This window comes from Bos grunniens, chromosome 4 (assembly GCF_055505025.1).
Source record: "Bos grunniens cultivar Pamir isolate PY7600 chromosome 4, Bosgru_T2T1.0, whole genome shotgun sequence".
Taxonomy (NCBI): domain Eukaryota; kingdom Metazoa; phylum Chordata; class Mammalia; order Artiodactyla; family Bovidae; genus Bos; species Bos grunniens.
In genome coordinates this window covers 66,370,818-66,382,500 of record NC_141168.1, presented here as the reverse complement: position 1 = coordinate 66,382,500, position 11,683 = coordinate 66,370,818, and the positions used below count along the sequence as shown (strand labels likewise).

General features: G+C 32.8%; 1 protein-coding gene across 50 annotated transcripts in view; it reads right to left on the bottom strand.

Moving 5' to 3' along the window:
- The window catches only part of FOXP2 (forkhead box P2), a 665,882-nt gene that overhangs the window by 47,372 nt on the left and 606,827 nt on the right, over positions 1-11,683 (bottom strand). For all 50 annotated transcript variants that reach the window (XR_015162584.1, XR_015162585.1, XR_015162586.1 and 47 more), the window contains 3 exons: positions 11,393-11,606; positions 9,497-9,601; positions 1,534-1,621 (listed from right to left, as the gene is read on the bottom strand). Coding sequence is in view for 45 of the 50 variants with exons in the window: in XM_086396670.1 (XP_086252796.1) it covers positions 1,534-1,621; positions 9,497-9,601; positions 11,393-11,606 (407 nt within the window). In the remaining 5 variants the exon portion in view is untranslated. The remainder of the gene's footprint in view (positions 1-1,533; positions 1,622-9,496; positions 9,602-11,392; positions 11,607-11,683) is intronic.

The window sequence follows — 11,683 nt, the reverse complement described above, 5'->3', positions numbered from 1 at the left end:
GAGTAATGATTCCTGCATATAAAAGTCTGTGTCCGTAGGAACTTATCTGAGGGGAAACACAACTTTAGCTACGGAGTAGGGAAAAACTTTTATAGCTTTCCTTATGTTAAAAGGTCAGAGAAAACAAATAACACTTCATCTTTTTGTCAATAAGAGAATTGAGGTCACAGTTGCCTCGACAGTAACAAGTTACTGAAACCATAAATTAGAAGGCCCATGGTGTCTCTTTAAAGTCCTGTGGACACTGTTAGCAATGGACTAGTGCCAGCAGCTGTGAAAGGGTGAAGGGTTCTCAAAGCGAAGTGCCTGCCAGGATTGTCTCCACACTTCATGCGTTCCCACTGAGGTCCAGTTAGTGCCCCCTGCAATCTGCCATCATCAATCTAATTCAATAGAGTGACAGAGACCAGGCAGTGTGAAACGCTGAACTCTGACTCAGAGTAGGCATCTACACTTGCACTGGGTCTCATTACAACTGACGGACCTTACTTCTCCATCAGTCAGACACAGCAGACCAAAAAAAAAAAGGAGGCATAATTGGTCACACTGCAGACTGTCTCATCAGCCGAACTCTTATGTTTTAGTCTACCTTTTATAAATGGTAAACAGGTTCACAAAAAAGCTTTTTAAACAACAGCAGCAATGATGCTTTTTATGTGTTCTTGATTTTTTTTACAAGTCAAAATATTTTTAGGAGCTCCTTGGAAAAAAGCAATGACATTTATGTGTTTAGTGAATGATGAATTTAAAACAATTTAAGATGTAGCAAGTGTGAAGACAAAGAAATTGTATGTTTAATTAAATGAAACAAGGTATTGGTTTGATTGAGAAAAAAATCATTAAGATGAAATATTAGAGGAAGACTTAGAGGGTTAGGAAAAATGCAGCAAAAATGATACTGAGGGGGATACAATTGCTTTCTGATCAGTTTTATAAGCTCTATTTATTTTTGGCCAAATTCTGTTTCAATATTAACAGTAATGTCTTTTATTTAAGTTAGCAGCATTTGATACAATACACATATTACCATCTGTGACATTATACATGATTTGCCATTATTCCAAGACAAGGATTCTTGTAAGTTCTTCAATTAAAAATACACTAGAGGTAGAAAAGAGAAAGATTTTTTTTTAGAGTATTAAATTGTAGGCATGATACTATAAAGGCTTTTTGCTATAAAATCTCATGAAAAAAAATCAAGATTAGCTCATGTAAAAACTGTTTCTGCGATAAAATCATATCCAGTTGGGTGGTTTGCTCTAAACTTTCTTAGGGAAAACTTAGATTTGACTCCTTTGAGATAGCCAAATGTATATGATATAGTCTAAAGATGATAATAAGTCTGAGTGGTAAGTAAGTACATTAAGCTACAGCAATCCATCCTGAGATAGCAATCATTTCTACCACTATAAACAACCTAAAATTCCATCTATTTCTATGCATTATTGTGTTAAAAGACACAGGATCTGCCCGGTACTTGATTTAAAGACCAGAAGTCAGAGAAAGAGTCCAGCAAGGGAGCCCTTGACAAACCTGTATCTCTAACTGCTGCACCACCTGCATTTGCACTCGACACTGTGCGGTGCTTCGGTCATCCAGCGCGTGTTCGTTGTTAAGGTGCCTAAACAAACACACAACACAAAACAGAATGTTAAGCCAGCGCTATTTCAGTAGCAGATGTTCCACGTAAAACCACTGACACCACATTTCCTCCATACTGGGAAAAAATAACACCTTGAAATGATATAAAAAAAAAAGTTAAATATGCTGATGTGCTTAGTGAAAATTACTTATGCAATGTAAAGATACCCTTCAAAGAGTAGAAAATGTAATTGTCTCTAAGCTTATCAGTTATTACAAAAAATTTTCCCCCAAATTATTTTCAGAATAATAGTAGAAATCACTAAATATGCTTCATATAGTCTTTTTTTTTTAAAGGGCACCTTATAAATACACGAACCAAAAGTAAATCTAAAGAGAACAAAGACAATTCTCTATTCCATTTTTCTTTAGATACTTTTGACTCCTATGATGTTATTTAGTGAGCAATGCCTTATGTTATCAAGATGTGGTGTGAATCTTCAGCGAATTATCATCCCATGGTAACATAAAACTTATAAAGAATGATCACTTGCTATTACTAATACTTAAAGTGCATTGAAAATTCTGAGAATCAGAAGCATCAAGATTGACATTTCATGTTCAGTGTCCTATTTAGGATACATCTGTCCTAATCTTACAAAAAAGAAGGGAGAGATAAGACATTATCTTACTCTGACCTTGATTACATGCTAGTCTATTATTATTTAATAATGCTTAAAAAGATCTCTTTAATGAGTCATATGAGGATACATCAAAAGTAATTTAGTAGAGAAGTATCTCCAATGAATAAGAACATATTCAATAATATAACTTCATAATATATCATTTATTTGCTGCCTCCTAAAATTAAAAAAAAGAATCTTCAATCAATTTAATATCCTTTGGTATGTCTATTTCACCAATTGGCAAACTAAGACAGCAATTTAAAAAATGTTCTCACCAATGCATCTAAATAAAACATAAAAAATTTATTCACAAAATTAAATAAGAATTTACATATTTATCCATCTGGGTTCAAGTACAATTTAGGAAGGTATACTAGTCTAAAAAGTTTAATGCACTCCTCATTTTACTAAAATTCAACAAAAAAACTTTTGTGCCCATTCAAAATATTTACCTCCATTTCTTAAAATTAACAGAGTCAACATATACATAGATGGACAAATATATAACACACATAAAGAAGATTTTAAATGGTATTTATGAGCAAGAACTAATAAATACATAATAAATAAAAATATGTAGGTTTATTTGTTAATAGATCTAGGCTAGGCAAGTAGAAATCTTTGTGCGACTTTGCCCCATCCTTTGATAAATTAAACCAGTTCATTTTAATACCCCTCACTGATCATGACAACAAAACTTCCATGTGTCTTAGTACAACTGTCATAATTGGTTGAAGAGAGATGGTGGACTCAAATAGTGGGATGTAACAGGTCAGCTTTGAGGTGTGTAGTTACAGCGCAGAAGAGGCACTTGCACTCCACCTGTCTGTTCTTAGACCAGCTCTGTTCAGGTTTGGTTAACAAACTAACTGGAATGATACACACTGCTGCTGCTAAGTCAGGTCAGTCGTGTTCGACTCTGTGCGACCCCAGAGACGGCAGCCCACCAGGCCCCACGGTCCCTGGGATTCTCCAGGCAAGAACACTGGAGTGGGTTGCCATTTCCTTCTCCAATGCAGGAAACTGAAAAGTGAAAGTGAAGTCGCTCCGTCGCGTCTAACTCTTAGCGACCCCATGGACTGCAGCCTACCAGGCTCCTCCGTCCATGGGGTTTTCCAGGCAAGAGTACGGAGTGGGGTGCCATTGCCTTCTTCAATGATACACACTACTATGTATAAAAGAGATAATCAACAATGACTCATTGTATAGCACAGGAACTCTATTCAATATTCTGTAATAACCTACATGGGAAAAGAATCTGAAAAAGAAAGGATATATGTATAGCTGAATCACTTTGCTGTATACCTGAAACTAACACAACATTGTAAATCACCTATACTTCAATATAAAATAAACATTAAAAAATGCTTTCCATAATAAAATATTAGAAAAAATATAAACTATAATGAGAACTAAAATTCACTCACGATTTCTGAAAATGAGGCATGGAAAGTTATAGTAAACCACAGGTTAGTTTATGACACAAAGTGTCACCTATTCCTAACTCACAGGACATTTAAAAATTGTTTTTCAGGTTCTCCTCCCCCAATTTTAATGAACAATGAGTCTATTTTCTATCAGAGTACTGCAACAGTAGTTGTATTCCTAAAGTTTGATATAACTATATTTTCTTAAGATTTTTACACTGTGAACTCTTGAGGAACACACATATGTTTATTCCATGACCAATCTAAATGCCTATTTAAAAAATGCTTCAGTTGTACACAGGGATTAGGATATAAATAGAGCAAGATAAGTAGAATATACAACTTTGCAAGAAAAAGATATATTTAGTTACTATGTTTATTTTTGCATGAAAATACTTTTTTAAAAAGGTTTTGCACTCATGTTTACTTCTTAGGTATAATAATTATCCTATATTTAAAGAACTAAAAAAAGTACAAAATGTTTGCATTATATACTTGGGTCTTAGAGACCTATTCAATTTATCTCTGCAGCTTTTATGAGAATAGAGACTGTAGACTACAATAATAGTCAATGAGGTTTTGTCTTGATTGAATTTTTCAGTGGAACACAAAAGAACCTTGCCATTAAAATAGTCCTTTATTCTCCTGTATGAAGGCGAAAGGTTTTTAAAGTGTTGTGATGTTCAGTAATGAGCCTCTATCTAAATTATCATTGGTGACAAACTCACAAAGCACTTTCGAGGACACATAGTTATGAAATGCCAGAGCTGCCACTTTCTTTCCTGTAATTATAGGCTAGCTTGCAGCCCTTCAATGATCATTTATAGAACAGCCTCCAGTGGATTACTGAGAACTTGAAAAACACATACATACCTCTGCCACATCTCCCTTCTCCTTTCCTCGCTATTGTTTACCAGTGATATGTAAAATAATAGTGCCTATTCATTCCCCCTACTTAATTATGCCAATCAAAGTATAGAAATAGTGTCGGATATAAATACAATGCAATAAGACTAAATAAATAGGCTGAGTATTAACAGTAAATTATGAATTTATGTATTTATGACTATTTTGTGCCCAAATTATTCTCTTTTATGTTTTTATAACTATCTCAGGTACTACATATTGCTGTTCAAAAATTCTCTATGATTTATAAATCAAGAATGAGATAATACTGAAAAATGAGAGGATTGGTGGATTTTCTCAGTCAGTGCCTAATTGCTGTTTCAAAATGCATATGCAAAGGGACATTTCATTAATCATTTAATCATGTCCCTTGCAGGAAGTTGGAACTAATGTTGCAAATACCCTTTTCATATGAATGCTCCATAATACTATCTTATGCATTTGATATATTGCCTATGTCATAAATTATAGCTGCTTCAAAAGGACCAAGTGGGGTTGTTATCCTTGAAGATGCTTGTTACAAAACCTTTATTAAGTTTCTTTTTTTACTTATTGCTAGTTCTATTTCACAGCTTCATACTAGCCAACAATAATACTCTTTCTGATGGCAAAGGTCTGTAAATTACCCATGCAATCACTAACACCATTTCACAGGCCTGTTCTACTTCTACTGGTCTGCTAACAAGGCGATTACACACAAATTACTGAATGCCTATGAAATATTTAAATGCATTCTACTCTACTATGCATTAATAAGAGCAAAGCAAGCTCTGGAATTCTGGTTAGCTCCAGTCCCTAATGTCCCCTAATGAGCCTCTTACCGAGACTGCAGTTCAAACAGAGAGGTGAAGAAAAAATGCAAAGGGTGCCTTCAGAAAGGCAGCACTGAACAAACATTGTGTGAGCCAGTTCTAATTTATGGGTCACTTTATAGGTATATTGATTTTTGTTTTCAAAATGGAATAAATGATGTGGTCGACTGACGTTCTTTCAAAACTGCATTGAATCTGTGTGCTAGGTGGGTAGTGTTAACTAGGAAAAAATGTATATAGGCAGTCAAATTCTTTCTAAAAACAATTAAGCAAGCATTTCAGGAAGATAAAAAGTAGGAAAGGATCTTTCCAATTTATTTAATGCACAATTCTCTTTAATGAAGCTTTTAAGGTTATGAATGCATGTGGTAACTTCAATTATATATACCCCAGATTAGCAATTCAATTTTAACCTCTAGATTTTTCCCAAATTCATTTAAAGTTACAACATTTTATAAGCTAAAAAGGGATCAGATTTAAATCCAAGTATGTCAGAGACTGTTTTAACAAAATGTTTCACTTGCATATCACTGGTGTTTGATTTATTTTGCATCAAGCTTTTTATGTTTAAACACTGACAGGAGTTTAAATACAAAATGTTAGCTGTCACTATTCATTTAGCTGATTATGTGAGATGCCTTAGTTTTGAGAGATGGGGGCACTGTCACCAAAAGAAACAACATTCTGACAAGTTCAAAGAATGCCTTCTTGAGGTCATAATTTTGTAGCCACGCTGCCTAGTCAAAGACAAAGAAATAGACAATACACGCTAAGTAAGAGCATAATTTTTAGAGTAGTCAGCTGCAAGAAAAAAAGATAACATCTTTCCATGAAATATTCTGTCCCTACTACCTTTTCCATTGCTTTTTATATAGTGTTAAACCTTAAAATAGTTAGCTGTGCAATAAACCTAACTCATTTCATCAACTAATTACTCTTTAATAGACTGATATTTTATTGACACTAACCATTTTGCCTTTCTTCAAAGAATGTTTCTATCTTTGTATCTCAGACCACATTTTGTTTATTGGCATCTGCACATGCAGGTTCAAAAACACTTGTCTGCCAACTTGAATGTTATATATTGTAAACCTTTTGGTTTAAGCTCTTACAAGTCAATCCACCTATTACATTTAGCTGACATAGGGCCAATGGAATGATAATTAACTCTGCAGACAAACTACACTAAAGTTTTATTGGTATTATTACACCTTGACATTGATAAGACAATAATGAAGAACTAGTATTAAATCCTTTTAGTGATCTTAGATCCTCAAAGAGTGACTACAAAATGGTTACCTTCTCTGAACACCTACTTCACAGTAATTCAAAAATTTTCCTAGATACCTTTTAATCTAGAATTTCTTTTTTATCTTTTAGTTTTCTATTTTTCTGCTTTCATCTTTGCTGTTATAAATAACAGTTTCTAATTTAGTCTTATTTTTCATCCAATAGAAAAAAAAACCTCATTGAATACTGAAGCATACATATTATGCATATGTATACATGGCTAAGAATATGTATGTTATTCATAAGCAATTGTCCTCTGATGGCTTTTTATTTGGTGCTGGGCAAAAATAGAGGAATTCTACCACTTTTTATAGTGATGCAATGTGAGAAAGCGAGTTTGGGACTCAATATATTTTCTACTATCCTTTGCTATTAAACATATGCAGGATAAATAGTAATAACGGATAGTTTCCTTTACTTGATCCAGACAACGGATAAGTTGTCTGATACCAAAGTACAGCTCAAGCTATACAGTTTATTTCTAGTGCATTTTAGAAATAAAAATGCCACAGAATTTTCTCAAAAAAACTTTTATAACAAACACTGGGTACCAAATTTCTGGAGAATGTATGTACAAAAAACTTGAGAATTAAAAACTTTACAGCTTTTTGACTTGCCTGACATTTTTCCCTCCAAGACTGTCTATTCTCTCCATTACTGCAAAAGAAAAACAAAATCTTCTTTCCAAGAAAATCTGTATTAACGGTAATGCCTTCTTCAATTCACTTTCCACACAGACACTAAATCAACTTTTTTTTTCCTGAGTAACTGAAATTAATTTAATAAAATATATCATTTTATTTCTCCTCAAATTTCCCATACACACTCTTCAAATTTCCCATACACATCAAGAAAAAGACAATACCAGTATAAAAATACATTAAATTAAAATTTCATTTTAGTACCATACACTGGCATTAGCTCTATTAACAGAAGCTATCACATTCATTTGACTTAGAGAATCTAAGCATATCACAACAAAAATGGACTAAACGGAGGACCTTAAAATCTACCGTCATTTGCTCTGTCATCCCTATAAAGTTAATGGGCTGGAAAAATGGTCAGTCTTTGGAACCGAAGTTGATATTTAATTGAAAGGAAATGCCTTTTTAATTGTAACTTCTTCAGTTTTATTTTTAAATACCAGCACGAATATGAAAAAGACTCATGGAGGGTAAAACGAGAGCTCATATTTACACAAATTTGAGATGAATAAAAATGTTTATTTCCATGTGCCATAAAGGAAATTATATTGAAAGATATATCTTTTTTCTTAAAGCTTTATTTTGAATTTTGCTAGAAATAACAACTTAGAGCAATAAAATGTATGATGACTGAGCTATAAGGTTTAAATTGCTATTCTTAAGAAATAGCAGCAAAAGTCCTCTAAATAATCTTAATGATAAAGAATAATATACTAATCAGAACTAATATAATTCAAATGAAGAAATATGAAATTAGTTCTTCAATGAATGAATATTCTTATGTTCTGTCCTTGTTTTAACAAATATTATTTTTCTTAGATAAGAAATTAGGCAAATTTAGCAAAGTTGCCTAATATTTTAAGGGCTCTTTTTGCTTAGAACATTTGAATCAGCTTCCTACCCAACAAAATGGCAGCTCACAACTATTCTGGATAGTGCAAATCTTCGATTAAGGCCATGTACAAAGTCCACAGTAATACAGGAAGCATTTTTTTCCTTTAATTGGTTAGAAATTTTTTAAAAAGTTTAAAAAATTCCCTGTGGAAGTCTTCGTGCAATTCGGTTGTACAGTTATTACGATGCCCCGTACTTGGGCCTTGCTGTTAAGGTGCTTCTGCTCTATACCCTGTAGTGTGCCATTTGTAAACACATCCTTTTGATGTTTCTGCCAACATCCTGGCAACAAAGCAATGCAATTTCAAATGAGCTAATTAACTTAATTGTTGATGAAGCATGAAACAGTTCATTGACCCTGTTAGCTGCTCCATGACAACATAAGAGTCTCAGCCTGTGAAGTTACTCATCTCCATAAACCTATCTGTAGCTCTGTTTAGATCTCTTGCATTCTGAAATTGTGGGTGGAAAATGATTCATGAAAGATGCATATTCTCATTTGAAAAAGAACCTCTTATGAATTAAAAAATATATTATCGCTGTATGAAGAAATTAAGGATATACAAAGTTTTGATTTTAAGTTAGAGAAGCCTTACAATATATCAAATAAGCTTAGGGCCATGTATGTTGCTTTATGATTCTCAGGGCAACAAGTCACAACATGGAAAAAATACAGCTATCTTAAAATTTTAGTTATGATTAACTTTCAGTTTTTTCATTCTTACTAAATAAATACATTAAACATTATTTAAAGTAAGAAATAAAAATTCTGCAATAAAGATAAGCCTTTAAAATGTGTATTTTGTTTAAATATATGTGTGTCTCTATACACACACACACACACGCACATATGACTTTTCACATAATCTTACTGGAAATTTTTATAGAAACCTTGAAATTTAAGTGAATTCTACAAACATATCTTTCGATCATTAATGACACTATTATAGTAGGCTACTTTTTATTATTCATTCAAAGACCTTTTGTGAAATTTTCTCATGAAAAGTAAAGATGAAGAGTTAACCTTCTTAGCCTGAGTTTGCTAATCCACTTGTTGAAATACACAGAAAACGTACAGAGTGCCTTAGGATGGACCTTTACTTTCTTTCTTCAGCTTTCTTTTGCTTATTTACAGCAAAATTACCTGAAACTCCCATATAATCCACTCCCTTTGCTAAAAAAAGTAAAAAACCTACTTTAAAAACTGTCCAAAATCTTCACAAATGCTTTCACAGCCTGGCCATTTGCAAACTCCATGGCCGTAGAGAGTGTGAGAGGCCCCAGTCTCCTCATGTGACGAGCTGTAGCAAAAGAACACGACGTCAGATTCATCTCAAAAAGCCATAATCGTTGCAGGCTGCTAGCGCCTGTCAGGTTACGATCAGTGACAAACAGGTCAAAACAGGTCAATTCAGCTCAGAGCAGTCAGAAAAATTTAATCGTTCTATTGAATAGTTCAACTGCCAAGGCTAGATGATGTTCCAATTAGAGGAGAAATAAAGCCAAAGATGACTGTTAATAAAGGATGAAAAACTAAGAGGACTGTATAATATCATATGCTAATCCTGCCACATGACCTTAATGTAACATTTACCTCTAAATAAAAATATATATTCATATGTGGTCAAGTGAAGAAAAAAAAACAAACTGTGTTTTTAAGAAAGTAATAGGAAAATCACCACAAGATTTCTGAAATGCTCTTTTTAGAGATAATATGGACCTTCAGAATCATTTACATTGTTTAATATTTATGTGTGAATCATATATATTTCTGCTAGTTACAGTTGATCAAAAAATTCTACTTTGGAATGGTATTCATTAGCTATCTCTTTTATAATTATCCAAGACTTTTGATAAGTGAGTATTGTATCAGATAGATCCTAGAGACATCAACCAACTTCTGAAGTATGTAATCATCAAATTACTCTCAATTAAAGCAACAGCGTGAAAGCATTCAAAAGCACACCATTTTACAATAATGAAATCTAACAAGAAAAAATGTTCATGATACTCCAAGAAAAACCAAAAACATCACCAAATTATAGCATTCTATTTTAAACTGTACTGTATAATTGCATGTTTCTTTGAAAAAATACTTGTTTATGAGAAAAGAGTTTATTGCAGACAGGCAGGTATTCACATTGCAGAACACTGTCAATTCACTACATTGAAATCTGAATTTTATAACTCTACATCATATGGGATTAAGCCACTCTGTAAAGAAATCCTGTACTTATGTTCCATCTTTTAAAATGTATTTTTCACTGAGCAATATTTTGCCTTATATATTTTATGTAAATCACATTAACGGATCTGATTAGGTTACCATATGCCTGAATAAATAGTTAAATGGATAAAAAGTATATGGGTGACCCTTTTACAAAGGTACTTTTTATACAACCAAAAACACTAAGTTGAAACAAATGATCTAATATAATGTACTTAGTGTCGGTAACTGAAACCAAATTTTTCTTTATGAATTTTCATGCAAATTTATCCAGGGTGTTACCATAAGTTCATTTTAATTATATATTTATAATTCCATCATGCCACAAAAACAAAAAAGACAAACCAGATCTTCTTTCTTCTGGTTTATGATACCTGTGTTTATATGCTTATGTATATCTATTCTCTGATTTCTAAGCACATGGTTGTAACATATACTAAGGGGGATATCTATATAAGTATGTATATATACATATACATATATATATATATATATATACACATATGCATCTTTAATGATTTGAAACTCATTCTTAAGTTTTAAAATGGTAAGAAGATTCTCATTTCAGCAATCAGGTTAATCATAGCATCTTAGCCATAAAAATATATTGACACAATAATTCTACATGCACTTATTATAAAATAACTTTCTTCAGGAAATTCCCCATTATATCCATCAAACTGCTGGTATTTGAGCTGTTTTTTTTCTGATGAAATAATATATAAGATAATTTAAAAGTTTCTACCTATTTAATTTGGGTCCTACACATTCTATCTCTGTTAAGTACAAGTCATTATTTTTAGTGTTACAAATAGTAAAAGTAAAATTTGGTGATAAGTAACAAAATACATCTCATGAAATTTACCTGTCTCGCCTTGCATTTAGAACTGAAGACTGTCCATTCACTATGGTATGATGGGTTATTGGTGGTGATGCTTTGGAAGTGGTGGAGGAGGTAGTCGAGGAGGAATTGTTAGTAGTGAGGTCTAGCCCTCCATGCTTAATGCCATTGTCTTCCATACTGTGAACTCCAGTCACTTCTTTCCATAACTGCTGAATTTCGGCAGGACTTAAGCCAGCTATAAAATGAAAGGAAGCCCCACTAATATAACAAAGTAAAGTTCATATAATGACCTTAGTATTATTACTGGATTAA